The sequence below is a fragment of the Dipodomys ordii genome, unplaced genomic scaffold (genome assembly GCF_000151885.1).
Source record: "Dipodomys ordii isolate 6190 unplaced genomic scaffold, Dord_2.0 Scaffold56, whole genome shotgun sequence".
In the NCBI taxonomy this organism is placed as follows: Eukaryota; Metazoa; Chordata; class Mammalia; order Rodentia; family Heteromyidae; genus Dipodomys; species Dipodomys ordii.
The window spans coordinates 4,968,162-4,994,341 of record NW_012267272.1 but is presented as its reverse complement, the minus strand read 5'-3'; the positions used below and the strand labels follow the sequence as shown (position 1 = coordinate 4,994,341).

The 26,180-nt window shown below is 39.2% G+C and overlaps 1 protein-coding gene across 1 annotated transcript in view; it reads left to right on the top strand.

Annotated features, from left to right (window-relative positions):
- Dgki (diacylglycerol kinase, iota) overlaps positions 1-26,180 on the top strand; it is a 423,919-nt gene that overhangs the window by 344,646 nt on the left and 53,093 nt on the right. The window contains exons 26-29 of the mRNA XM_013021551.1: positions 1,294-1,363; positions 4,014-4,054; positions 5,162-5,289; positions 7,316-7,438. Of these exons, the coding sequence (XP_012877005.1) occupies positions 1,294-1,363; positions 4,014-4,054; positions 5,162-5,289; positions 7,316-7,438 (362 nt within the window). The remainder of the gene's footprint in view (positions 1-1,293; positions 1,364-4,013; positions 4,055-5,161; positions 5,290-7,315; positions 7,439-26,180) is intronic.

Sequence of the window (26,180 nt, the reverse complement as noted above, 5' to 3'; positions counted from 1 at the left end):
GTGAAAGCTTCAAAGACTTTAAGGAAGTTTGGGGCTAAAAGTAGTAACTCAGGAAAGGAAGCTGGTCCTGGCAATCTCTAGAAAGATTTCTAGAAGCCAGACTTCTCTAGTTCATGGTGAAAGTGTCTATCTAGGTGTGGGAGGTAGGAGATATGTACATTGGAAGTTTTGCAGGGCCTTGGAAAGCAGAGATTAAGAAAATTACTAGAAGACACAGCAGGATCTGTGGAGAATCACTTTTGTTTTACTTTTTGCTGCTCCTAGGGATTGAACTCAGGGCCTGGGCTCTGTCCCTGAGCCTCTCTGTGCTCAAGCTAGTGCTCTACAACTTGAGCCATAGCGCCACATCCAGCTTTTTCTGAGTAGCTTATTGGAGATAAACTTTCCTGCCCAGACTGGCTTTGAACCATGATCCTCAGATCTCAGCCTCCTGTGTAGGTAGGATTACAGGTATGAGCTTCTGGCACCTGGCAAGAATCATTTAGTTTTTAAAGAGAAGGGATCATTAGAGACAGAACAATTAGAGAGTAGATTTTAGTAATGCTGCAGAAATAAAGTTTGACAGGAAGAACATGAGTAGTCCAGAAACTAAATAAACAGTTAGCTTTGGCAAGGACATATTTGAATCCCAGTTTAGAGGCAAGAAAGAATGCTTAGCCCAAACAGACTTCAGATACAACTAGGAAGGGAATATAGACAATCCTAACAATGCCTGGCAAGACTTCTTCCTAGTCTACTATAGAGCTGGGTATGTGGTGAAGATGGCAGAAGGTAGAAATGATTTCAACATATGGTCTTGTAATAATGCAACTCAGTTTCCCAGAGATCTGCAGCCTGAATATGAAGGGCTCCTAGTGTTTCTTACATACTGTCAAGTCTCCTGTGACCAGTAGAGCAAGTCCGATTGTCTCCCATTCTGTGCTCATGCCTTAGATCTGTGTGGAGGACAGCAATGTAAGTCACAGCCAGCTGCTGCAAGTTCCTCGGCTTCACAAAGGGAAAGAAAGAAATTGTCCAGAGGAAGTAAGCATATCTCAAGTTAGATCATTTCTGTTGAACATAACTGTGGAGAACTCCCTGGATGTTTTAAGCGGGACTTGCTTTGGGGAGATCTATGTGCAGTAGAGAACCTGACAGCAGAGTTGTGTTTGTTTCTAGAATGTTCTTTGTTGTAAAAAACACAACAAAAAACTACATGCTTCTAGAAGTAGGCAATTCAGCAGGATGTGGGGGGAGGGAAGCTGTGGGGTTGTACAAGTGAAACCATTAGAATGTGTGTGTCTTCTTGCCCAGGACCATGAAACCTCCTTCCCCAGGGCACTCTCAGCTCAAAGGCTGTCTCCTCGGTGGTGCTTCCTAGATGGTGAGTATTTCTGGACAACCCCCAGGGATGGGGTTAGAGAGGCAACAGGGCAAGCTGTGGACTGATCTACTTTGATTGTCCCCAAGATTATTTAAATGCCTTCAGATGATGCGACGCCCTTGGACTTGGCCTGTCAATGAACATGTATGGGCTTGGCTGATGGCGTATACCTCTATGAGGTCATTTCCCTCCACGCATGCCAGTTAACTGGCTGAACTCAGCATCCAGCTCTCTGAAGCTGACAGTTTTCTTGTGATCATACTCCTTTTCTTAAAACGGTTGCGTCCCTCCCTTAAATCAGTGCAGGCCATTTGTTAGCTTCCATAAACCCCAGATGGGTATACATTTCACCATTCTTTGCAGGCCATGGAATGTTCCTATTATTTTTTGTGAGAACCTTGTTTCACGCTAGTGCAAAACTCTGAGGAGGAAGGCTAAAAAACTTCAAGGGCCTTCAAGTCTGCTCTGCTAAGCATGACATACTGTATGCATTAATGGGGTCACTTAATGAGCCTGCGTATCTTCTCAAGCATTTCTCATTCCCCCAGATCAGCTGGATCTCAATTTTCTATCCAATTATCTACACTGCACAACATTTTTATTTCTATACATTCTCACTTATATAGTACCCAATGTGTCTATCACTAGTTTCTGTTGTCTGTGTGGAGACAAGGTTTATAGCTGTAGGCATGCTTTTGTCTGTGTGTGCACTTGAGAGGGCATACATGACATTAAGGGTTCCACTACATGCATGACTGGCAAACAGGTACACAGAAGAGCACATGTGTCCAAATGAAATCTGCCCACATAAATCAGAATACCGGCTTCCATTACCAGCTCCCTGAAGATTTTACTCCATCTCCTGTAGGCTATAGCAATAAGAAGCATTTTCCATTTGTGAAGTCACAGGAGAACAACTTATGTTTTAGGAAATTGTAGAAATATTAATAAATGCTATATTCCATGTTCAAGCTTAGATAAAACCACTATGGTGACTAGTCTCCAACCTGAAGCCATATAGAGTCAGATTTTTCATGTGTGCTGGTAACTAGGGCTTGAATTCAGGGCCTGGCTTTTTTATTCAAGATTCTACCACTTGAGCTATGCCTTTACTTCCAGTTTTTGAGTGGTTAATTGGGCTGGCTTTGAACTACAATCATCTGATTTTATTCTCCTGAATAGCTAGTAATACAGGCATGAGCCACTGGCAGCAAGCTTTGTAAATTCTTCAGAGACAACTTTGATTGTAGTTTTCCCTTTCCCTCCCTTCCTACTTTTTCCCTTTCTCCTTCCCTTCCTCCCTGCCTCACAATGTGAGATTCTCACAATGTGACACAAGTTGCTTTCAAATTCTTCTTGCCTTGGTCTCCTAAATACTGGGATTATAGCCAGGCAGTACTGTATGGCATTTAGTTTTATGTTTTAAGACCTTGAATGACTTGTTTTTAGATCAGTTTCCTTCGACTAAAGCCTACTCTTTTAAAATTTTTGTGATTTGGGGCTGAGCATGGTAAGTCCCACCCGTATCCCCAGCACTTTGGGAGGTACTGGCAGTAGGACTGTAGCTATTGAAGTCCTATCTTACAAAGCTGTACAGGTGTATTTCATTACCTGAGAAACAGAGGTAGGAGGATGCCAGTCTATCCTGGCTCAGCAAAGTTAGTATGAGACTGTCTGACAAACAGGCAACCAGAGGCCTTGAGTTTGATTTTCAGTAAAGCTTTCACACCAAATCACATATGCATGCACACATGCATGTGTGCACGTATGCACACACACACACACACACATATGTGATTTTTTTGAAAGTTTTTGCATTTTGAGTTTTCCACTTGGATGCTTTTTATTTCTTTGTAAAAATCTGTTTAATATTTAGACTCTGGAGAAACTTAAGTGAGGAGGAATATTATTCTTTTTAATATTAAAAGTAATCAAACTTTCTAGACATCCCAAATTCTTACTTTATAATTTTTTTCTTTCAAACCACAAATGCTGCCCAAATCCTTCTAGGGAACGTTTAAATAATAATTACTGCTTTGTTTTTGTGGCCTCCTTGAGGAATACATCCTGTGAGGCCAGATGTGGTCCCTGGCCCAAGTCCTGAGCCTGGAACTTTCAAGCTGTTTTTCAAAGTGAGAGTCAGTTCTCTGGAAGTCCATCTAAGGACAGATTTTTTTTTTAAAGCTTTATTTACTTAAACTTGTTGAGTCCTAGTTCTGCTGAAGAGCCTGAGCTAATCGGTGGAGCCATACAAGAATAAATGAAAGAGAAATATCTAAGAGGCAAGTCTTCTAGTTTCATAGTTACTTATGAAGATGGTCTACACAAGACATTTAGAGAAAATGCAAATGTGAACAGAGATAGGGGAATTCCATTCTTTCCGGAGTAGACACTGCAAAAGTGTCTCCTAGAATTGGGAGCATTTGAGTTGGTCCTGAAAACACAAGTAAGACATCAGTTGCAGGTGTGATGGAGAAGAGCTTCCTCATCACTGGAGTTACAGTGGGTGAGGTATGGGAATGCTGTTTTTCTTAGTAGATTTAGACCTGCCATGTAAAACTCTTCATGGGTATAGTGGAAGGTCAAACTATAAAGCTGGTGACAGGTTACGAATGACTGAATGCCATATGCATCTTTATTTTTCCTTTAGCAACTTCAGCTGACCGCTTTTATCGGATAGATAGATCTCAGGTAAGTTTATTTCTGTCTGATTATGGAAGTGAAAAATAATTCACAAGCCAGTGTACTGTACTAGTAGTTAATCTCATACATTGTTTTTTTTTTTTTTTCCTGCTCATGGGCTTGAACTCTGGGCCTGGGCACTGTCCCTGAGCTCTTCAGCTCAAGACAAGCACTCTACCACTTGAGCCACAGTGGCACTTCTGGTTTTCTAGTGGTTAATTAGAGATAAGAGTTTCTTGGTCTTTCCTGCCTGGACTGGCTTTGAACCATAATCCTTAGATCTCAGCCTCCTAAGTAGCTAGGATTACAGCTGTGAGCCACTGGTGCCTGCTCTCATATGTTTTTTTCTAATAGAAACATTTATTCACTTAGAGATTTAGGAATGGCATTTCTAATTGAATCCACAAACCTTTACTGTCTTCATGTATTTCGTGATTTATGGACTCAGTGATACAGCTTAGCTTGGCAAATGAGCCCAGACAGTAATTTGGCTGGTAGATACTGTCACTAGCTGGCTGTCCAAATTGTCATTCACAGGAGTACTTTGATTCCAGCCAGCCAAAGTTTATACTCTTTAAGTGTATTTCTTACTAGCTAGTTTGAGATCCCAAGTGTTTTAAACAGGCTACTTCATTTCAGTTCACCAAGCCTCAGAGTTCAATAAAGAAGGGGAAAATATGCTTTTGCCTAAGGTTAACAAGTCCTCCATTTAGAGGAAAACAAAGTAAGTATAGGACTGAGCCCATGGTTGTCAACCATGTCCCTTCGCTTCAGTCTTGGGGGTAGAAGTCCAAGTTTTCATATGCCATGCTTATGTAAGTGGCATGGGAGGGGTGAGATTTAGAAAGAAATAAAGGCAAAAATATTTCTGAGTATACCTCATAAAATCCTGGTCAGTTAGGAGTCAGAGATTCATCCCTCCCCCTTCTCCCCTTGGGACAGTTTTGCTACAGTAGTGTTTGAGGAAGGAAGGAACATCAACTGGCAGGCTTCCCAGGAAATACAGTATGGCAGAATCTTGTTCTTCTATGAGCTCAAGAATGCTCTGTTTCGTTCTCTGGGTGATGATTTGAGCGTCCTATCAGTCATCTGAAAAACTTATATTTCTTCCTGTAGGAACATTTGCACTTTGTGATGGAGATTTCCCAAGATGAGATTTTTATTCTCGACCCAGATATGGTAGTGTCGCAGCAGGCGGGGACACCGCCCGGCATGCCGGATCTGGTGGTGGAGCAGGCCTCGGGGTGAGTGTGTGTCTCCTTGGTCGATGACCTCCATTCTGATTTGCCTTTGGATCTGACATGGAATCATTTGGAAATACCTGTGTATCTTTAGAGCAAGGAAGCAGCCATTGATTGTGTCATGAGACTGTCTTCATTTCCAGTCAGATCTTGTATGGCTTTTGAGCCTTCTTCTCCCATTACATCTCCATTTCCCACCAGGCCTAGAAAATCCTACAACTTGCATTTGTGTATGTGTCTTCATTTTATTTGCTCTGTTACCCAAACAAAAAGTTGATACTGGTGATTTCGCAGTTATTCCCTTATTTTTCCTTTGGGTCCTTTCTGCTCTGTTCAGGCTGCTTGCACATATCTATTATGTAGAAATAACCAAGACATATCAAGGACTTACAGAAAGTCAAATGCTATGAGACAGGCACTCAGAGTGCTCTGTGCTTTTTTCCTCATCTGTGAAATAATTATTATTATATAAATAATAATAATTATTATAATCATAATAATAACCGCCCAGAATTACTTGATAAGTAAATGAATTGATACAGTAAAACAAAAGTTTCTAGCATTCAGTAGATGCTCATTATATATTATGTTCTAAAAACCCTCCTTCTCCTCTTCCTCCTCCTTTTTCTCTTCCTTATCATTGTCAACAATAACCCTACACATTTGTTTTTATTATTATTTGGAATCTATAGATCAGAAAATTGAAGCTTCAGAGGTTATGCTATTGCCTCATATGGCAAGAAAAGAGGTAGTTGCCAGAACCCATGCATTTGCCCACCCCTTTGGGCCCACCAAAATGTTGTTAAGGTTTCTAGGTTATTTAAAAAATATTTTGTAATTAAGGATATTTATTTGAATATTACTGTGTACCGAATACAAGTGTAAAACACTTGGGGCAATAATAATATTCAGTGTACAACAGATTGGCGTCTCTGTGTTTGTGAGACCTGATGGATTTCAGTAGTGTGTCAGTATATGGGCATTGAAAGCTGATTTCATGATTGCTCTGGGAAATCCACACAGGTGCTCAAGTAGCAGACACAAATGACATTCTCACATGCTATGAAAAGAAATCAAGGAACCAGTATCCATGAATATCCCTCCTCTTTTAAATTCCTTTTGTGTGTATTTTTGCCCATGAAACTATTCTGCCATTTTTTAATATCTCTCACTCTACCATTGCTGAGTATGGGTGGAGTCAAGGCCAGTCCCTAGTGGCAATGGGACACAGATAGACAGTTGTGTTTAGGAAACGACTGGCATGCTGGCACTGTGTGCTGGTACTAGAGAAAGGCTGACAGGCCACGAGGGTAGTTTGGGAGTGCCAAAGGCCACCTGCACAGGCCACAGCTGTGCAGCAAGCCTGCCAGCTGTGGGGAAGCAGGTGTGATGTTTTGTCTTATAACTCAGGCAGCAGGTGTTGGCCTAGGACTGCCTCTCATCCAGACTCTCATCCTTGATCTTGACGAGGAGCAAAACCACGTGACCAAGTTGGCCCTGCACTTTGCCTTCTCATTCTCTTCATGTCTTCCTTCCCAAGAAGGACCACTTGGGCCTTGGTTACATCTCTGTTAGCTTCAGTCCATTTATAAGGTAGCCCCCAAACCCACTAGAACTTGAAGCCACTGTAACTTTCTTATATTTCCTCAGTTGCTCTCTCTGTCAATAAGCTAAGAAGAGAGAAGCAGGAAAAGAGAATGAGCTTTGTTGTCATCATCATTATCATCATCATCATCATCATTAGTGTTTTCTTAGCCTGTATTTCTATACCTGACTCCATTACTTCTTATCAATATCACCTATAAAATTACTTAAGGGGGGAAGGCACTTCTAATTCAGTTTTCCTATCTGTTAAAAGGAAAAAGTAAAAATCATATAACTAGTTCACAACTGTTAAGAGAAGTCAAGGGAAGGATGCAGGCGAAGTAAGTGCCCAGTAAACATGGATTTTGCCCCTCACCTTTAGAGCATGAGAAAGGCACTTGGTGATCATGCAAACTTGACTCTGAGGTGCTGTTCTCTCTCCCAGGCTGACAGACTGGTGGAATCCTACCCTGCGGAAGCGCATGCTGAGTGACAGTGGGCTGGGAATGATCCCTCCCCACTACGAGGACTCAGACATGAAGGACCTCAGCCACTCTCGTGGCCTGCAGTGAGTCTCTTGCTCTTTTCCTTTGTGTCGCTGTGCTTGCTGGGAGGTGATGTCCACCGTGGGCTGGTTAGTAAACGCACAGGACAGATTCTCTTCTCAAGAGCACACACCCTGTCCGCTGTCAGGATGGCTGTGTGATTTTATTCACCTTGTTCCCTATAGCTGGAACTTGATCATCTTTCTCTTACTCTGGAGTTACTTGAAATGTGTCAAGGGGGATGTATTCATTTTGAATGAATGCCACGACTATTGAATTTGTGTGAACATTTTGACTTGCTGCTTCTTTTCCCTGAGTCTCTGTGTGTGCATTCTGGGTAATATTGGCCAGGGAACTTTTGTCCAACATGGGGGTGCTTCTGGGGTTTGGTTGACAGCTTCAACGGGCAAATGAGCACAACATCTGATTATACTATTTCCAAACAGGGGAGTCTTTGCAATGTAGCATGTGGGTTTTAGTTCTGAAGTAGTGTTTGTGTCATATGCCTAGTGAATTTTCCTTTATCTATTCCTTCTTGCAAGAGCAAGTTTTGGGGTATAGTCAGAGACAAATTCACTCCTTTTCACTCCTGTTGTTTGTGGTGGTGATAGTAGTGGGGTTTGACCTGGCACTTAATCACTTAAGCTACATCACCCAGTCCTTTTGGCTTTTAGTTTATTTTTTATTTATTTAGATAAAGTCTCAGGCTTTTGCCCTGGCTCATCTTAACTATGACCTTCCTACTTCTCCTTCTCAAGTAACTGGGATTAAAGGCATGTACCACCAAGCGACTCTTAATTTCAGACTAATCACTTCTTCTCAGAAGTAATGCAAGTCTGCTAAGGATCATGAAATTGGGCTGGTTCCACTCCGCCCATGATCCTAATCAAATAGTGACAATGACTTTGTAACACAAATCTTACCTTTTGACAGAATAACAAGATCATTATGGCTCTCAGAAACTCAAGGTTAACTGAAGAGGCAAGACAGTGTCTTGTTTCTAAAGGGAGGCCGGAAGCAATTTCAGTATAACAAAGGGAGAAAAAATGAGAAATCTAAAGCTAATTATTTCATTGGCAAAGGTTCTATTCAGACAGCCTGGGGGCAAAAGAAGACTTCATTTTAATTACTTCTCCCTGTTACTTCTTATTTTCTTATGTGAAGAGGAGAAAGGAGGGGAAAAAAGAAGAATTACTATGGATTTTCTTTTTTAATTAAACTGTGTTGTTAGTTCCTGATGGCATTTTGATTGCTTACAATTCAGAGTGTTTTTCCATCTTCATTTTATACAGAATTGGGATTTGGAAACAGGGTGAGTCAGCCACCCATGAGTGGCTAAATAAGTGGCCGTCTATCTGTGGGCAGACTTATTGGAAAATTAGAGTTTTAATTAGCTGCAGAACTAGAAATTAAGCCCACATGAACCAGCTCAGTGTTTTAGTACATGTGTGATTTCCAAACAAAACGGAATATGATCTCAACCTATTGTTCTATGCCCTGATTTTTTTCTATAGAAAACATACAGACTATAGGAAATGGTTGTTTCTAAGGTAGTAAGTATTCTTTCTAAGGATCTCAGATAGATGTTCCATTTTACATAACAGCCAAATTCTTAATCCCTACTTCTTAATCAACTTGTACTTTTGAGAAGAGGTTAACTGTTATTTTTAGGTAATACAGTCATCCTTCAGTTTGTATGTGGTAAATGGTATGGTATTTTCATATATACCTCCTCTAGATTACATATATATAATACTTACAATTACTTTCCACATTGCAATGTAGATGTGATATAGTTATTTAGATATTAGATATAGATATTGTTTAGAAAAGAATGACAAGATGGGGCTGGGAAGGTGGCTCAGTGGTGCAGTGCTTGCCTTGCATGCATGAGGTCCTGGGTTCGATTCCTCAGCACCACATAAGCAAAAAGAAAAAAGCCGGAAGTGGCGCTGTGGCTCAAGTGGTAGAGCACTAGCCTTGAGCTGAAGAGCTGAGGGACAGAGCCCAGACCCAGAGTTCAGGCCCCATGATCGGACCCCCCCCAAAAAAAAGAGAGAGACAAAGTAGAGCTGTGTTCAAGTGGTAAAGAGCTAGCCTTGAGAACAAAAGCTCAAAGACAGCAACCAGGCCCAGAGTTCAACCCCAAGAAATGGCAAAAAAAAAAAAAAAAAAACCAAAAGCAAAAACGAAGTATATTCTGCAGAATCACTTGAGAAGCAAAGGAACATACTAGTGTTTACCATCAGCCTTTGAGTGTCTCCAGCTGGACCTTCAAATACCACAAACAGCAGAGATACTATGTCTCAAGACAAGCTACCTCTGAATCCCTGACTGACTGAAGACAGTAACAATACAGAGAAAACAAAATAACTTGCTTAAAATCACTTGAAAAGAAAACACAAAACAAATGCTAAAAGCTGAAAACACATCCATTGATGATGATAATGATGGGGATGATGATGATTTACTTTATTTTGTATAATGATTAGGTCTCATGACTCCTAAGACAGAACATCTTTTAATTTCATTCAGAGATCATGTTTGATAGAAACAGAATCAGAGTTGTGGAACTGTCTCATTAGTAATAGTTTTGATTGATGGAATGCTTCCTACTGTAAGCTTTGCAACAAATTGAAATTTTCTTTCATTCCTTCTGCAACATTTAGATTTAACCATTGCTTTACAGATGAGTAAACTCAGGCTCACAGAGAAGGAATATTTAACTCAAGTTACTCAATGCTGAGCATGGTTTGAACTGAAGTTACTCTGATTTCTAACTTTATGCTTTCCACTGCACTAAACTATCTTCCCAAAGGAACCATGCAAAAGCCACATGTTCAGAGTGTCAAAAAAAACTTACAAAGGTTTCTGTTTCTAATTCTAATGTTTGTAAAGAAACAAGCATCCTAACAGTTATAAAGTAAACAATTCTATAATATAGAAGTTGCTGTGTTTGCACATTAATTACAAACCTAAACTTACCCTAAAGAAAATGAATTTTTGCCTTTAAAAAACAAAGGAATCAAAACAAAAAGAATGATGGTAGTCTTCTATTTCAAAAGTATTAGATTGGTCTGGAGATATTGCCATTCAAGAAAGTGGACTGAACATGAGCCCCTAAGTTCAAACTCCATTAGTGGGAAAAAATTATATACACACACATATATATGTAGTAATCTTAGTAAAAAATTCAAAATTATATAAGAATCATTTATATGTTAACAACCTAGATTTACCAAGTTGTAATTTTGCTATATTTGCATTAATAACATAGAGTAATAAAAGATTTATAATATTGTATAACTGCTTTTACATTACATTGTTTAAAATTTTTCCATGGCCTGTATGATGTTTGTATTTTGAAACTTGTCATTTTGGTCAATAGAGTTTTTAAAAAAAATTCAGTCCTATTCTGATATATGCCGATTTTTACATAATTTTATACGGTATGGTAATTTATAGTCTGACATAATTTATAGTCTGAGATAATTGAGTTTTTCATTTTGATATTGATTTCTAATATTTAAGGATTTTTAAAACACAGCAGATGTCCTGGACATTTGTATTCTTGAGTGTTGCAGAGTATAGATCCAGTTTTACTTCTACATGTTATTAAAAAGTTTACTTTCCCTGCAGGGATCAGATCATGGAAAGAGCCTGAAGATTTACTGCAACATGATTGACAACTGTTGCTTCTAGCTGTAAAGCCTCCGTCTGCTTGGAGATAGGAAAAATTCAATTTTAATATCTCTAAGCAGAAATCGAGAGAAACTTTTAAAATATTTGAACTGAAAATTCCAGTCTATCAGAAATTTAAGAACATGGCTCAAATGATGTTTATAGAGTGACTTTTAACTCTAAACTCATATTTCAATGAAGTATTGCGACATGCAAATAAAATATTTGGTTTTAAAAGAGAATCACAGAATAGAAAATAAGATGACAAAGGAGAAAGATAATAGAGAAATCAATGGAATGAAACAAAAGAAATAATTAAGAATTCAATTTTAAAATGTTGATTCTTTGAAAAGGTAAATAAGAGGTATGAAATGCTGAGCTTTACTGCTGAAAATGAATGGAAGTCGGGTGCTAGTGGCCCTCTCCTATAATCCTAGCTACTCAGGAAGCTGTGATCTGAGGATTGTGGTTTGAAGGTAGCCCAGGCAGGAAAGTCTGTGAGACTCTTATCTCCAATTAACTGACAAAAGAGCCAAAAGTGGAGCTATAGCTCAAATGGTAGAGTGCTAGCCTTGAGCAAAAAGCTTAGGAACAATGCCCTGAGTTCAAGCTCCAGGCCAGGCACACAAAAAAGGAAGAAAGATCTGGCCACTGGGGGCTCATGCCTGTAATCCTAGCTATGCAGGAGGCTGAGATCTGAGGATCATGGTTCAAAGCCATTCTGGGCAAGAAAGTCCATGAGATTTATATCCAATAATCTACTCGGAAAAAAAGCTGGAAGTGGCACTGTGGCTCAAGTGGTAGAGTGCTAGCTTTGAGCACAAAGAGGCCCAGGGACAGTACTCAGGCCCTGAGTTCAAGCGCCAGGACAAGAAAGAAAGAAAGAAAGAAAGAAAGAAAGAAAGAAAGAAAGAAAGAAAGAAAGAAAGAAAGAAAGAAAGAAAGAAAGAAAGAAAGAAAGAAAAGGAAGGAAGGAAGGAAGGAAGGAAGGAAGGAAGGAAGAAAGAAAGGGAAGGAAGGAAGGAAGGAAGGAAGGAAAAGAAAGAAAGAGACAGCCATTCTCTAGCCTCAGTTTCTTCTTCCTCCATGGCATCCGTGCTCCTAAACATATCAACCCTCCTTATTCAAGGAGAACGAACAGGAATGAAGAAACAGGATCCAATCATTATGGTAACTGATTGCATTTGTATTATTTCCATTTAGAGGCTATGATTTCAGAGAAGGATGCCCAACATACAGTGTCTTCCAGATCCATAATCATTGCAAAGGACAATTTTGGGAACTGATTTCAAAATCAGTTGATGAGAGGTATTTAACTCAGGTTTTAATGCTTGTACCACAATGGATTTCTCTTGAGTTTTGTTTTAGTTTTGACTGTTTTTGGTGTCAGAGAAAGTTCAGTTTAAAATAGCAAGGTCCTGGAAGCGTGTTTGCTCTGAACTACCACTGCTGGTGACAAATCTCTATTTCATTTGGGCAGAAGACTAATGATAATGGTATTAACTTAAATTTTGGCAGATGGAATGAATCCATTGGTTTCTATGTAAGTACTTCATGGTCTTCCATAACTTGAGGTCCTAGAAAATAAGAAACTAGGGACTGATGGAAAACTGATGTATTCTTTTCAAGTGCTCTGAGAAAAGGGCACACTTGGAGTAAGCAAGGTAAAGGGTCTGGGAGCTACTGCTTCAGTTTCTAGAGTTTGTGATTTTTGAGAAACACCCAAGCTGACTGAAATTCAGGCACATATTTTAGTTACCCTAAGTTCAATAGAACTAAGATGGAGAAATTTCACACAAGTGAAAATGGGCCAAGAAGACAGGGCCATAAACAGTCACAAGGCCGGTTATGACCCGACCTTAACAGAAGAGAATTTGTGAATATTATCAACACACCTAGATCTGTATAAGCAAGTCTTTGTTACCTGATCAATCAGCAAAATAAAGATGATGATGATGATAATAATTTTTATGATTAGTACAGCACTTCCTTCTCCAACAAGAGATAATTTTTATCCAAAATTGAACTATAATGTATAGTGTCTGATATATGATTTAATTTGCATTTTAAGAAATTAATTGGGTACTCAGTTAACCATTTACTGAGGATAATCAATAGAGTGTGCTGATGGAGACAGGCCCTGCAGATATAATTCTTAAAAAAACCAACCAGAAACAATGTTTTCCCTTTTAAGACTGATAGTGTAAAAATCATATGTAAATCAATTATTGCAGTCCTTACTAATAAGTACGATACTAGACATATGCAGAATATTCTGGAAATAATGCAGTTGGCTGGTTCCTTTATATTCTACTTTCTTCCTTATTTGAAAAGGATATTTAAAGAATGATGAAAATGGCCTCAAAGGGAAACTTTAGGCTTTTAAGACACATATTTCATTCAGCCATTACCCACGGGCAGATTGGTATCTGTTTTTGCTATTATATAACTACAAACATTCCTCCAGTAATTGAAAACACTCCATGCTGGTTCAGCATCACTCTACCTGAAATGTATTAAGGAGATATTTTTAATGACTGATAAATTGTTTGGGGAGCTCCAAAATACCTAATAACTCTGGATACTGGAATGCAACCTCTTTCACAGAGCCCATCAGTCTGAATTGCACTTCTGAAAGATCAGATGTTCTGGGCCGAGCATGGAAGAAACATCTTCCTTTCCTTCTGTTCTCCAACTGTTTCCTTTCCCCAATTTCTTCTGGGAACATTAGGTTATGACCTGATCCTAATAAAAAGGGTAATTGTACTTATTGTCCAAGTTCCAGGTTCTCAACGGGGAGATGTGATTGGGTGATGGGGTAGATTGTGGAAATAGCCTTCGAGCACTGCAATCAGATAAGAGGGAGAAAAGTTCATCTCCTTAGTGGGATATGGGGTTCTGCTGGGATGTGTCTTAGAGATGAAATCAGTGCTGTCAGAACAGAGATGTTCTTAGCATCTGTTTCATTGAGATAGTTGAGTCCCATCCAGGCTTACTTTTGACTGGTCTAAATCTTGCTCACCTTGGATAATTGCTCCAGAGGGGATGGGAGGAGTAGGGGAAAGACAAGATAGTTGACATATATCTTCTTTTCTTCTTTTCTGCTTGCCTTACCTCAAGTGGTTACCCTCTCCAGCCAAACACACAATAATCCCCTGTCATTATGAATGTGCAAAGCAGTTAATAAGATATATTCGTGTTCTTTTTGTGATTGCTTCTCAAATAGTTATGCATATGGAAGCCCTAAGCCACTTGGGAGAAATGTGGTCACATTTCCATTTCCAAGTTTACTTAGCAGAACAGCCAGAATAGAATTCCCTATGCAATAGATCTTATTTTTGACCAGCATTGAAAGAAAAAAATGTGCTAGCATACATGTGCTTTAATAATGAATATGAATTTTATTTAAAACGGTGCCAGGAAATTCTGGCCCTTCCATTTTTATGAGTTCCAAGCTTTGCCAATGATTACTGCCCCAGGAAATATTAATACTGTTAAGGCCTTTTTTGTTTTCATTTATAAAAGTTGGCAGCTTTATCTACTTACACACAAGGAGTTTGGGGAATGTGAGAGAAACTTACAGCTCTATCTTTAAGGTATGTGAATTCCTTGAATGGCCAAACCATTATATACTGTGTCCATGGTACATTGCACTGTGCTGTGTAGTGCAAAACCTCTGAGAGAAAGCTGATTTTGCATCATCTAAAGCTAGGAAAATGGCAATGCCTGGCCTTCTGCACTTGAGAGTTAGAAGGTTGTTAGACCAATATAAAAACAGGTTGTTTGTGATGGTCTTGCAGGACAAGGTCACATATTCTGTCCTGCATCCCCTGGAGGTAGCTCTGTGCTGGAGGCAAAGTCTTTCAGCTGCCAGTGTCTGTATACTTGGTCTTCTTTGCCCTCATCTAATCACTGGCTCTAAATTAAGGTCCTCGTGATGACAGATTGACACTGACTCACCAGGTTGATAAATGGATGAGGGATTCAGGGCAGGGTACATGATAACCAAGAAACAAGGGATTCTTCATACAATGGTATGTTAGTTGTGTAGAAGGACAGTCTATCACTGCCCAAGTTTTTTTCTAAACACAGGGGATAAAAGCAAGTCAGGAATAATAATAATGCTCTAAAGCATCCTGGGAACTGAGCAGTTTCCTAGTCCTCCAGCAAACGAAAGGCAGCAAATGGCCAAGTTGAAAGCAACTATCTACTCATTCTTTTTCAGGGACCCTATACAAGGGAGTCCAGGTACCCAGGATGTCTGTCAAGTTATGGGGCTACCAAAGAAAGCTTGACAATGGGAGGGGAAATGGGAAGTACCTGTAAGGCTTGGAGCTAAAGGTTTGGTTTTTCTTCTGATAATCAGAGCAAGCCTACAGATGGTACCAAATGTGACATGTATGTGTGTGCTTGTGAAGTATTTCTGTATATGAATCTTCTCTTCTCCTTACTGGTCCTGGGACAAGTTCCCTCATCACTTATTGGCCTCTGAGAGCCACTTAAGAGCCAGTTCACTGCTGGCTCACATGTGACCTTTTTCCATCCTTCCCATGTCAGTAGAGAGGAGTGGGGTCAGGAAATGCAAGCAAGGAAGTGACCCCGGGTTAAGGTGGCATTGTGGGTCTCTGCACTCTAGTCTCTATGTGATGTCACCATTGCCATATTTCCTTCAAGTCCAGAGCTTTCCTGTTCAGGAAACTGCCTGCTGACAGCTTTTTTTTTTCTCCCTCACTTTTGCCTCCAATGTGTCTGCTGCCTTCCCCAATTTCCCTCCAAACTCTTGGCTTTTGTATATTTCCTTTCAGTGAATAATTAAACTGAATAGATCTAAAGTATGAACTGCTTATCACTTAAAAAATCTTTCCAAAGTAATTGTCTGTGTCTCTCAGCTTGCCACCAACCCTCATGCAGTAACTCAATTTCAACTCAATAATGGCTCTGTAGTCAAGGGTGGGGCCGGGAGGTGAGAGGAATGTCCAGACTGCCACTGGCAATGGTGATGGAGGGGTTAGGATTATGGCACAGCTTCAAGGTTCCTCTGGGATTTGAACCCACCACTCTGAAGGGACCTGGAGAATAGATACTGCTACAACATGGAGAGATTAGTTATGATTGGGAGATCAGGGGATGGAGACCACATTTTCTCTTTACTAACTTTTTAGATCTTGTGTTAACCACCTCCACATAATGACAGCAAGACGCTGTCTTTGTTTTCTGTGAAGCTGCCTTCAAATTCCCTGGAAGTGGGATGGAATGTTCTCAACTGCATCTTCCACTGACTGAATGGAGTTAAGCAAACAGCTGCACTTAATACATAAACACTGACTTGTTGAAGTCTTCTTAGAGGTGGAGTCTGTGAAGACACTTTCTTTGCTTCGCTTGTTCCCATTATTATTGGTTTTGTGGTGTATTTTTTTCTATTCTTTGTTGGACCATGGGCTTAAACTCAGGGCCTAAGTGCTGTACTTGTGCTTTTTTGCTCAGGGTTAGTGTTCTGCCACTTTGAGCCATAGCTCCATTTCCAGTTTTCTGGAGGTTAATTGGAGATAAGAGTCTCACAGACTTTCCTGCCTGGGCGGACATTGAACTGTGATCCTCAGATCTCAGCCTCCTGAGTAGCTAGGATTACAGGTGTAAGCCACTACCACCTAGCAAATATTACTATCTTTTTTGTAGACCTACTGTTTGTGGCTAGTTATGATGTATTATGGACAAATTCTGCTGTCCTTGAATACACAGGCCTAGGAGGAAGCAGCCACTGTGTAGACACTATTTCCCATCTCAATGGGAGGACCGTGCTGGGCACCGGTGGCCCCCAGCTGTAATCCTAGCTACTCAGGAGGCTGAGGAACATGAGGGGACATTCTTGAGAAGAGGATGGGGTGGCAGGAGATGTCCATGGAAATACGAAGCATTCTCAAGAGAGGCACCAGCAAGCTTCCAGATCTCTCTCTTTTCCCCCCTCCCCCACTATTTTCTAAAGCTAGGTACAGAGTTCTTATTGAGATTTCATAAAAATGATTAGCTGTGAGTCAGCCTTTCTCATTTACTGTGGCAACCCTGGATGCTGAACATTTGAGATCACCTTTATTAAAAGCTGTTCATGCCACCCCTGAAGGTAGCACTGATGTGACATAAACACTTCATGTGTTAATGTATGCTTTGAAAAATAATCACTTGGGCATGCCTGTAATCCTAGCTATTTGAGAGGCAAAGGTAGGAAGATAGGGTAGGCAGAAGTATAACATGGAAAAAAAACAACTAAAAGCAAAATGATTGGGCACAGTTCAAGTGGTAGAGCACTTACTTAGCAAGGGTGAAGTCCTGAGTCAAACTCTCGTACTGCAAAAAGTAGGGGAGGGCTGTGTGATTCCTAAAATCCAAATGAATTATATCTCATCTGAAACTGTTAGTCAGGTCTCCTAAATTACTAGGCTAACCCTAAGGGCTTGGGTTTTTTTTTGTTTTTTTTTTTCTAAGAGGTACTCTGAACTGGCTGTCTATGGGTTATATCTCCACCGATTGGATTTTGGAACAATATGCTTTTTATTTTCGATTCCTTTACTCCCTTTCTTAGCAAACTGGCTGTCAAATGTAAAGGCTTGTTTCTAAAATGAATCCTTGCACACTCAAAATGCTGTCCTGCATTTTTTCTACTCCATCTCTTCCTTTTTATCTATTTCTTTCCTGTGTCCACTGTCCATTTGTCTCAAGTCCTCCTCATCTCTACCCAGACTCCAATCGTTTTCTTCTTTTTGTTGCTGTTCTTGGGAATTAACAGTAGGTGGCAGTAATATTTCAAACTCAAAGGGCATCTTTAGGGGACTCGTTGAGCAAACCGATGCAGGAAATTTCGCAGCCAAAAAGCTGATTATTCAAGCTAGTGCTGAAACAGAGCTATTTTTTTTGAGAGCCAGATATACCTAAATACAGGACTATATTAAAAAATAAATATTCTATTTCAAGCAGAACCCACATAAGGTCCATTAATGCACACATTCATGTACAAGGGAAGGAAGATAATTAGTGGAAGTTGCCTTCAGTGCACATCTCAGCCAGCAGCGTTGATAAGGTCTGCGTTCTGGGATTGCTTCCTCACCTCCATACAGAAGGCCATTCCTGTGCTTCCTTCACTCCTCCTGCACTCCTCCCCTCTTCTGCTGGTGAATGTTACCTTTGAGGCAGTTTGGCACTCCCTGAATGGGGTTGTGGCCACTTGAATAGAGAGCGTGTTTGTCTTTCTCTCCTCTCAATACCACTCTGTGTGTCGTTGTCACTTTCATCTCTCTCAGGCTCCCCTGCTCTAGTTTACTGTATGAGCTTTGTTCGTTGTCTTAAGAGAAGGACTCATAATTAGATGGAACAAAAGCAAACAAAGAGAGGCTTATATAGTCAATGGAGACACTCGGTGCCAAGGGATTTCTGGTTCTGTTTTACCTAATTAGAGATGCTCTGGGGCCAGAGTGGTGGTGGTAAGCATGTTACTTCCATCCACGATCCTGCTCTTTTCCCCTCAAGCCCTCCACATGATGTCATAGGCTTGGCCTACCAGCTCTCCCAGGAGAGGTAATTCACACTCTAGAGGGAAACCCAAGAGGGGAAAGTGGTTGCCCAGAGGCAATAATCCACAGCCTTGCTTGCAAAGCACATGAAGTCATCCTTGGCTTACTTGATTGATTGACTGGGGTTTCTTGTCCCTCAGCAATTTTCAACACAGGGATTGAACTCCTTCCTTCTGTCCTTACTTGGGAAGTCCTTGTTAGGGGACTATATACACTTCTTGCATTGTTATTAAGTTTCCTTTTGTCTTTCCTGTCTTTTCTCTATACCTCCAGCTTCCAGATAAAGACCATAGCAAATACAGCATTTTCTTTTTTTTTCCTACTTTTTTTTATTGTGAAAATACCGTACAGAGGGGTTACAATTACATGGGCAAGGTAATGAGTACATTTCTTATCAAACATTGTTGCCTCCTCCTTTGTTTCCCTTCCCATCTCCCACCCCCAGCCCCCCCACATACCCCCCCCACCAATGTTGTAAAGTTCATTTTTCGACATAACGACTTTTACATCTCATTGTTGCAATGGGTCCACCTGTATCCCTATTTAAACAATTTGTTTGTTCCCTTCCCCTCCACAAATTATACCAACATCACATAAAATGAAAGCAGGGGTTATACCGTGGGGGAGGGACATAAAAAGCAACAAAGAAATCATCTTATAAATATGTTAGAAACAATAGTAAGAAAGAAAAACCATTTGAATCCTTATCTTGGGGTTCATTTTCACCTAACCTGACCTTTTCTGCTTGTCTCAGACATATACTAGTTATTGCAAATAAGGGAAACCATGGGACCTATGTTTCTTTGGGCCTGGCTTACTTCACTTAATATAATTTTTTTCCAAGTCTTTCCATTTCCTCACAAATGGGGCAATGTCATTCTTTCTGATGGAGGCATAGAATTCCATTGTGTATATATACCACATTTTCTTGATCCATTCATCTACTGAGGGGCATCTGGGTTGGTTCCACATCTTAGCTATGGTAAATAATGCAGCAATAAACATGGTTGTGCTGGTAGATTTAGTATGGTCTTGTTTGTGATCATTTGGGTAAATGCCCAAAAGTGGGATTGCTGGGTCATAGGGGAGCTCTAGGTGGAGTCTTTTGAGGAACCTCCACACTACTTTCCAAAGTGGTTGAACAAGTTTACACTCCCACCAACAATGGAGTAGGGTTCCCTTCTGTCCACATCCCCTCCAGGATCTGTTGTTATTAGAGTTCTTGATTATAGCCATTGTAACTGGGCTGAGGTGGAATCTCAATGTTGTTTTGATTTGCATTTCTTTTATGGCTAAAGAGGTTGAGCATTTCTTTATGTGTCTATTGGCCATCCTTCTTTCCTCTTCAGAGAAGTTTCTCTTTCAGTCTTTAGCCCACTTGTTTATTGGGCAGTTGTTTCTTCGAAGATTTGTTTTTGGGGGATTTAATTTTTTGATTTCCAGGTATATGTTAGATATGAGGCCCTTGTCTGTTGTATGCCTAGTGAAGATCTTTTCCCAATCCATGGGCTTTCTATTGATTTTGCTAGTTATGTCCTTTGCCATACAGAAGCTCTTCAATTTCATGCAATCCCAAAATACAGCATTTTCTGTGAGTCTGGGCAACCGATCATCTATTATACTAGAGAAGAGCAGAGAAACTTCTGTTCTCTGGCGTCTGTTACCTAACTGTTCTTTTAGTTTTCCTTGATTTCTCATTTCTTTTCCTAGCCACAGGCACTGAGAATTTTTCAGACTCTTCCAGTCATTTTCATACATTGGTGCCATTCAGATCTCTCTTGGTTACACCTCCTGATCCCACAGTGACTATGTGAGAACATGCAAGCCTCAACATCTTTCTCTCTGCTTCAGATGCTGTGCTGTCTTCCTGTAAAGCCCCTGAGAAGTCCTGAGTGAGAATTTATCTCTCCACAGGGCACAACTTCCAGGCATATTTCAAGAAATCCAGCACTGCTGAGCAGATACCAGTTTCCCTCCTCCCCTGCCAGCCCAGCCTCTGTTTGCCTCCATTCCACTCTGTATTTCAGAGCTCAACTTCTTTTTGAAAATCAGGTTATGTGTTTTACTGTGCCTGGCTTATTTCATATAGCATAACGTCCTCTAAGTCCTCTAAGCTTTCCTTTTTATGGCCCAGTAGTATTCCGTTATATTCTTCTTCATCCAGTCATTGGATGGTAGATTCTTATACAGATCCTATATAGTGTGGCTGTCTCTCTCATGTGTTGATTTCATTTCCTTTGAATATATAGCCAGTGGTGAGATTGCAGGATAGGATGCTAATCCTATTTTTATTTTGTAGAAATTATCTTCCATAATGATTGCACTAATTTGTACTCTAACCAACAAATGATCCTTTATCTCCACAGGCTTTGTTACATTGATATGTCTTTCTTTTTTCTTATTTATTGTAAAGGTGATGAACGGGAGAGGGGTTTACAGTTACATAAGTAAGGTAATGAGTACATTGCTTTTTTGGACACTATTATTCTCTCCCTCATTCTCTCCTGCTTTCCCCTCCCCACTCCTCTACCCACCAAGTTGTAAAGTTCATTTCCAACTTAGTGTCTAGTGAGTATCATTGTTGTATTAGTTTATTCTTTGTCCTGTGTTTCTGTGATTCCCTTTTCCTTCCAATGATCAGATAAACTTATATACAAGACAAAGGATATGGAAAACAAAATTTAAAAACCCAGAAAACAAACAAAAAAGAGAAAGAAAGATGAAATAACTGCAAACAGTACATTACAGAAATCTCTTGTTTCCAATTCTTGGAGTTCATGTTGACATGCTTCATTATATATGGTCATGTGCACCTAGCAATTGGGCCTTTGTGATCCTTGGCTAGGAATGTCATAGACATAATCTAGTTATTACAAATGAGGGAAACCCTACCACCTACATTTTTGGGGGCCTGGCTTACTTTGCTTAATATAAATTGTTCAAAGTTCTTCCATTTCTTTATTAATGGTGCAATGTCATTCTTTCTGATGGAAGCATAGAACTCCATTGTATGTATGTATACATATATATGTATATACACACATATATATATATATGAATGTATATACCACATTTTCTTGATCTATTCATCTACTGAGGGGCATCTGGGTTGGCTCCGTATCTTAGCTATGGTAAATAATGCTTCAATGAACATGGTTGTGCTGGTAAGTTTAGTTTGGACTTGTTTGTGGTCCTTGTAGTAAATGCCCAGGAATGCGATTGCTGGATTGTATCTTTTGAGGAACTTCCATACTGCTTTCCAGAGGGGTTGAACACTCCCATCAACAATGTAGTAGTGTTCCCTTTTGGCTGCATCCTTGCCAGCATCTGTTTTTATTAATTTTTTTTGACAATAGCCATTCTAACAGAACTGAGGTGATATCTCATGGTGATTTTGTTTGCACTTCCCTTACAGCTGGTGATACTGTGCATTTTTTATATCCTTGTTAGTCATTGGTCTGACTTGACAAAACTCTATTCAAACCTTTTGGTTATCTTAAACTAGATTTTCTAGATTTTTTTGCTGTTGTTACATATTTGAATCTTAACCCTGTATTATATGTATATCTTATACATATTTTTTTCCATTCAGTATGCTGTCTGTTCACTTGGTTGACTGTTTTTTTTACTGGGAGAACACTTTTATGTTTAATGTAAGCTCATTGATCTGTTTATGCCTTTGTTGTGTTTGCTTTGAGATTTCACCAAATTTTCTTCTCATAGTTTCATTGTTTTAATTTTACATTTAAGTCTTTGGTCCAGTCAGTTCTGTTCAGTATATTTTTACTTATTTATTCATTTATTTTTTATGTTCCTACTTACTTTTTTTGGTCAGTCATGGGGCCTGAACTCAGGCCCTGGGCACTGTCCTTAAGTTCTTTTGCTCAAAGCTAGTGCTCTAGCACTATGAGCCACAGATCCACTTCTAGTTTTCTGGTGCTTAACTGGAGATAAGAGTCTCATGGATTTTTCCAGCCTGGACTTTGAACCACAATCCTCAGATCTCACCCTCCTAAATTGCTAAGATTACATGTGTGAACCACCAGGTCTGGATATATTTTTATTTTTAAAACATGCCTTGTAATCGACATATTTATGATATATAGAGTTGACTTTTGAACAAGATGTGAGGGAAAGGTCCATTTTCATTCTTCTGCATGTTCATGTCTAGTTTCCCACATTGCTTAGTGAAGAGACTGTCCTTTCCTTGTTGTAGGTTTTTGATAACTTTGTTGAAAACTGGTGGATTTATTTCACTCATATTCATTCCCATTTCAGGGTCTATAGGTCTGTTTTAATTCCAATATTACTATATCTGGGTAGTGTATTTTGAATTCAAACAGTGTGGTAGCTCTAGCATTTTCATTTTGCTTGTGTTTGTCTTGGCTACAAGGCCTTCTGTGGTTTTTTTTTAATGAATTTTAGGATTTTCTTCTCTATTTCTTTAAAGAATGTGATTGATACTTAGATTGCAGTTGTACTGAATCTGTAGAGCATATTTGAATAACACTAAGATAAATATGAATTTTTTCTCCTGATATGTGTCTGTTTCAATTTCTTCCATTAATTAGTGTTTTATGATAATATACTTTTAATCATTTATTTTCTCTTAATTTTCTTTCCCAATACAATGGTGACAGTGGGAAAAACACCTTCAACTTTTCTATAATTGACTACTTGAAAGATTGGCTAAACCCACATTTTCATTAGTTCTGGCATCTTTCTTCATTATTGCGTTTCTTCTTTATGTTTCTCAGAGATTCTATTCTTTCTATCTTTTTCTCTTCTTCATTTCCCACTTTATCCATTTCTGAGTTTCATGGGAAGTTATTAAGAGTTTTTACTATCTATTTAGCATCTGTCTATATTTGGTTTTCTTCTTGTGGTATTTTTGCCTAGATACCATGCATGGTGATCCTTTTATCATTATTCATAATATTTACATTAATCAAGTACTTTCTAATTTGGGTTAGATAATTGGGATTAGTGCATTGGCATGTCACTGGAAGTGCGACTTTGTATCCAGATCTTTCTTTGCTGTTTTCTCATTAGTGGGTTTTATCCAACTTATGCTTCACAGAATATACTGGCTAACAGTGATGTAGTTCGTGTCTCTTCAGCTAATGAAAACAATAACTCACTGTGGCCCAGAAACTTGGTCCAAATTTTACTCTACTTGATATCTCTTCTTGATAGATGGTGGTTTAGGTTCATAAATGGCTATTTTAGCCAAAGATGGTGTTTATTTTGCTGGTTTTCACCTTCCATGTTATTTTTCATGGTTTTCAAGACAAATAGAAAGCGCAGAAATTTGTATTCTGCATTATTAACACAAAAATGTTGCAATAGTAGTCTTTAACTTCCTTTTACATTTGAATTTGTCTTAATCTTATATAGTCCATTATCCATGCCCTGCTCATTCAAAACTACAAACCACACTGTGACTTTCAAACACTTATTCCATTTAGCCTAAAAGATAAATGGTATGCATCTCAAAATGGGTTCATAGATCCTGTATAAAATGGCATCTGTATTTTATTTCTTGAACCTTATGCTTTATTACTCCTTTGCATTTTAGCATTGCTGATATATTGTGTATCTGATGAAATATTGTATTATTTCCTCCTCTTCATTTGCCTGTTGCTTCAGCCTGTCATTTTTCTCTGACCTAATAAGATCTTGTTCTTTCCTCAAAGGCTACTTCAGATGGTTCCAAAAGGCTTTTTGAATCTTTCATTCTTTTGGAGAAGAATTGATCTCCCTCTGCTCTGTTTTACCTTTTTACTTTATGTGGACTGAGATTGTTATCCTTTTCATGATGCTATTACAATTTACTTAGATCATTTCTTTCTCTAGGAGATTATGAATTTCCTGAAATTGTCCTTTGTATATTGTCATTAGGTTCTCAACTAATAATTTTAATCAATATGACATAAAATATTCAAACACAAGTTACAATTATTTGTGGCTTAATAACAAGAGAGGGATTTTTTAAATGCAGGTTTTGAGTTTTATTTCATCTGTGGATATTTTTTCACTTTGCTGAATTTGGATAAACTAACAATGTAAAATAAAGCTAAAATAAATAAAGCATAGTGAAAGCATAAATATTCTATAGATCATGATAGAGTCTGGTAAACAGGAAGGAAGAAAGCTATAAGTCATGGAGTTACCTGAAGGCTAGTATTAGTTTACATTAGGAGGGATGATGTGAACTCCAAGACAATATGCTCACAGAGGGAAAACATACAATCTGAGATAAAGCGTATGTCATTTCTCAGGTATGGCAGGCAGAAATAAGCACCGGACATTGCTTCATGTCTCAGTTGACAAACTGAGTTCCTCAGTTGAGGAATGTATTGTATTCAACCTCTGTTTTAAAAACAACTCCATATATAGCTGATTTTAAGATTTTTTTCCTCTCCTGGGCAAAGTTTTATAAAAAAATATATATATTAATGTCCATTTCAAGCAGTAATGGATGATGTGCACGTCCCCGTGGTATAATTTAGTGACTTTTTGCAGTGAAAGGTGAAATACTGAGTGAGAATTGACATACTCCATGTGTCTTAAAATTCCACCAGTCCAGGCATGTGGGAGACATGCAGCCACAGAAACGCAAACACACTGAAATCGATAGTGCTCCCCCACGGCCTGGACGTACTGCGGAATGCATCCCCTGGGGACTTCAACGGAGCCATCTGGAAATTTTCAAACTTAATATTACGGCTTGGCTTTTGCAGAAACCCAGAAAAGGCCCCGTCTCCCAAGCTTTTCACCTGAGACCATGGAGTATCCATCGGCATAGATTCTCCTTTGTTCTTAGAACTCGGTGAGAAATTAACTGGAAAAGAAACAAACAGATCCAGGATCTGTTTGTGTTTATTTATCAGAAAACTCAAGAAAATGAAGACTCTCTCTTGTTACTATTTTTGAGCCTTTGGCAGCACAAGAAATGAGATCATCTTGTTTCAAATCTGTATTTCTTTTTAAACTCAATTTCCAACCCCATTTTACTCTGGACTCCACTTCCTTTATTTCGCCAATCATTAAAACAGAAAATTGGTGTCTCTGGTTGGGTGATTTGGATGTCCTGTGGCACGGAATGCCATATTATCCCATGCTGGACCGCAAGCTTACTCGCAAGACTCTTTCCCTCACAGCTGGCTTCATTGCTGGGCGACATGGTCTTGAAGTTCATTTGAAGGTGATATCAGAACTTTTTGAGGCGCTCTGGGATACATCTGAGTCTGAATGTCAGCATGCTATGCCACAGCTAATTCAATTTAGTGCATCTGAGTCAAGGATACACTTCTATTAATTAAGATTCAGGTCTTATCTGGTCATATGTACATAGCTTTTGATCTTTTCTACTTGTCCCAGACATATACTAGTTATTGCAAATAAGGGAAACAATGTTTCTTTGGGCCTGGCTTACTTCACTTAATATAATTTTTTCTAAGTCTTTCCATTTCCTAACAAATGGGGCAATGTCATTCTTTCTGATGGAGGCATAGAATTC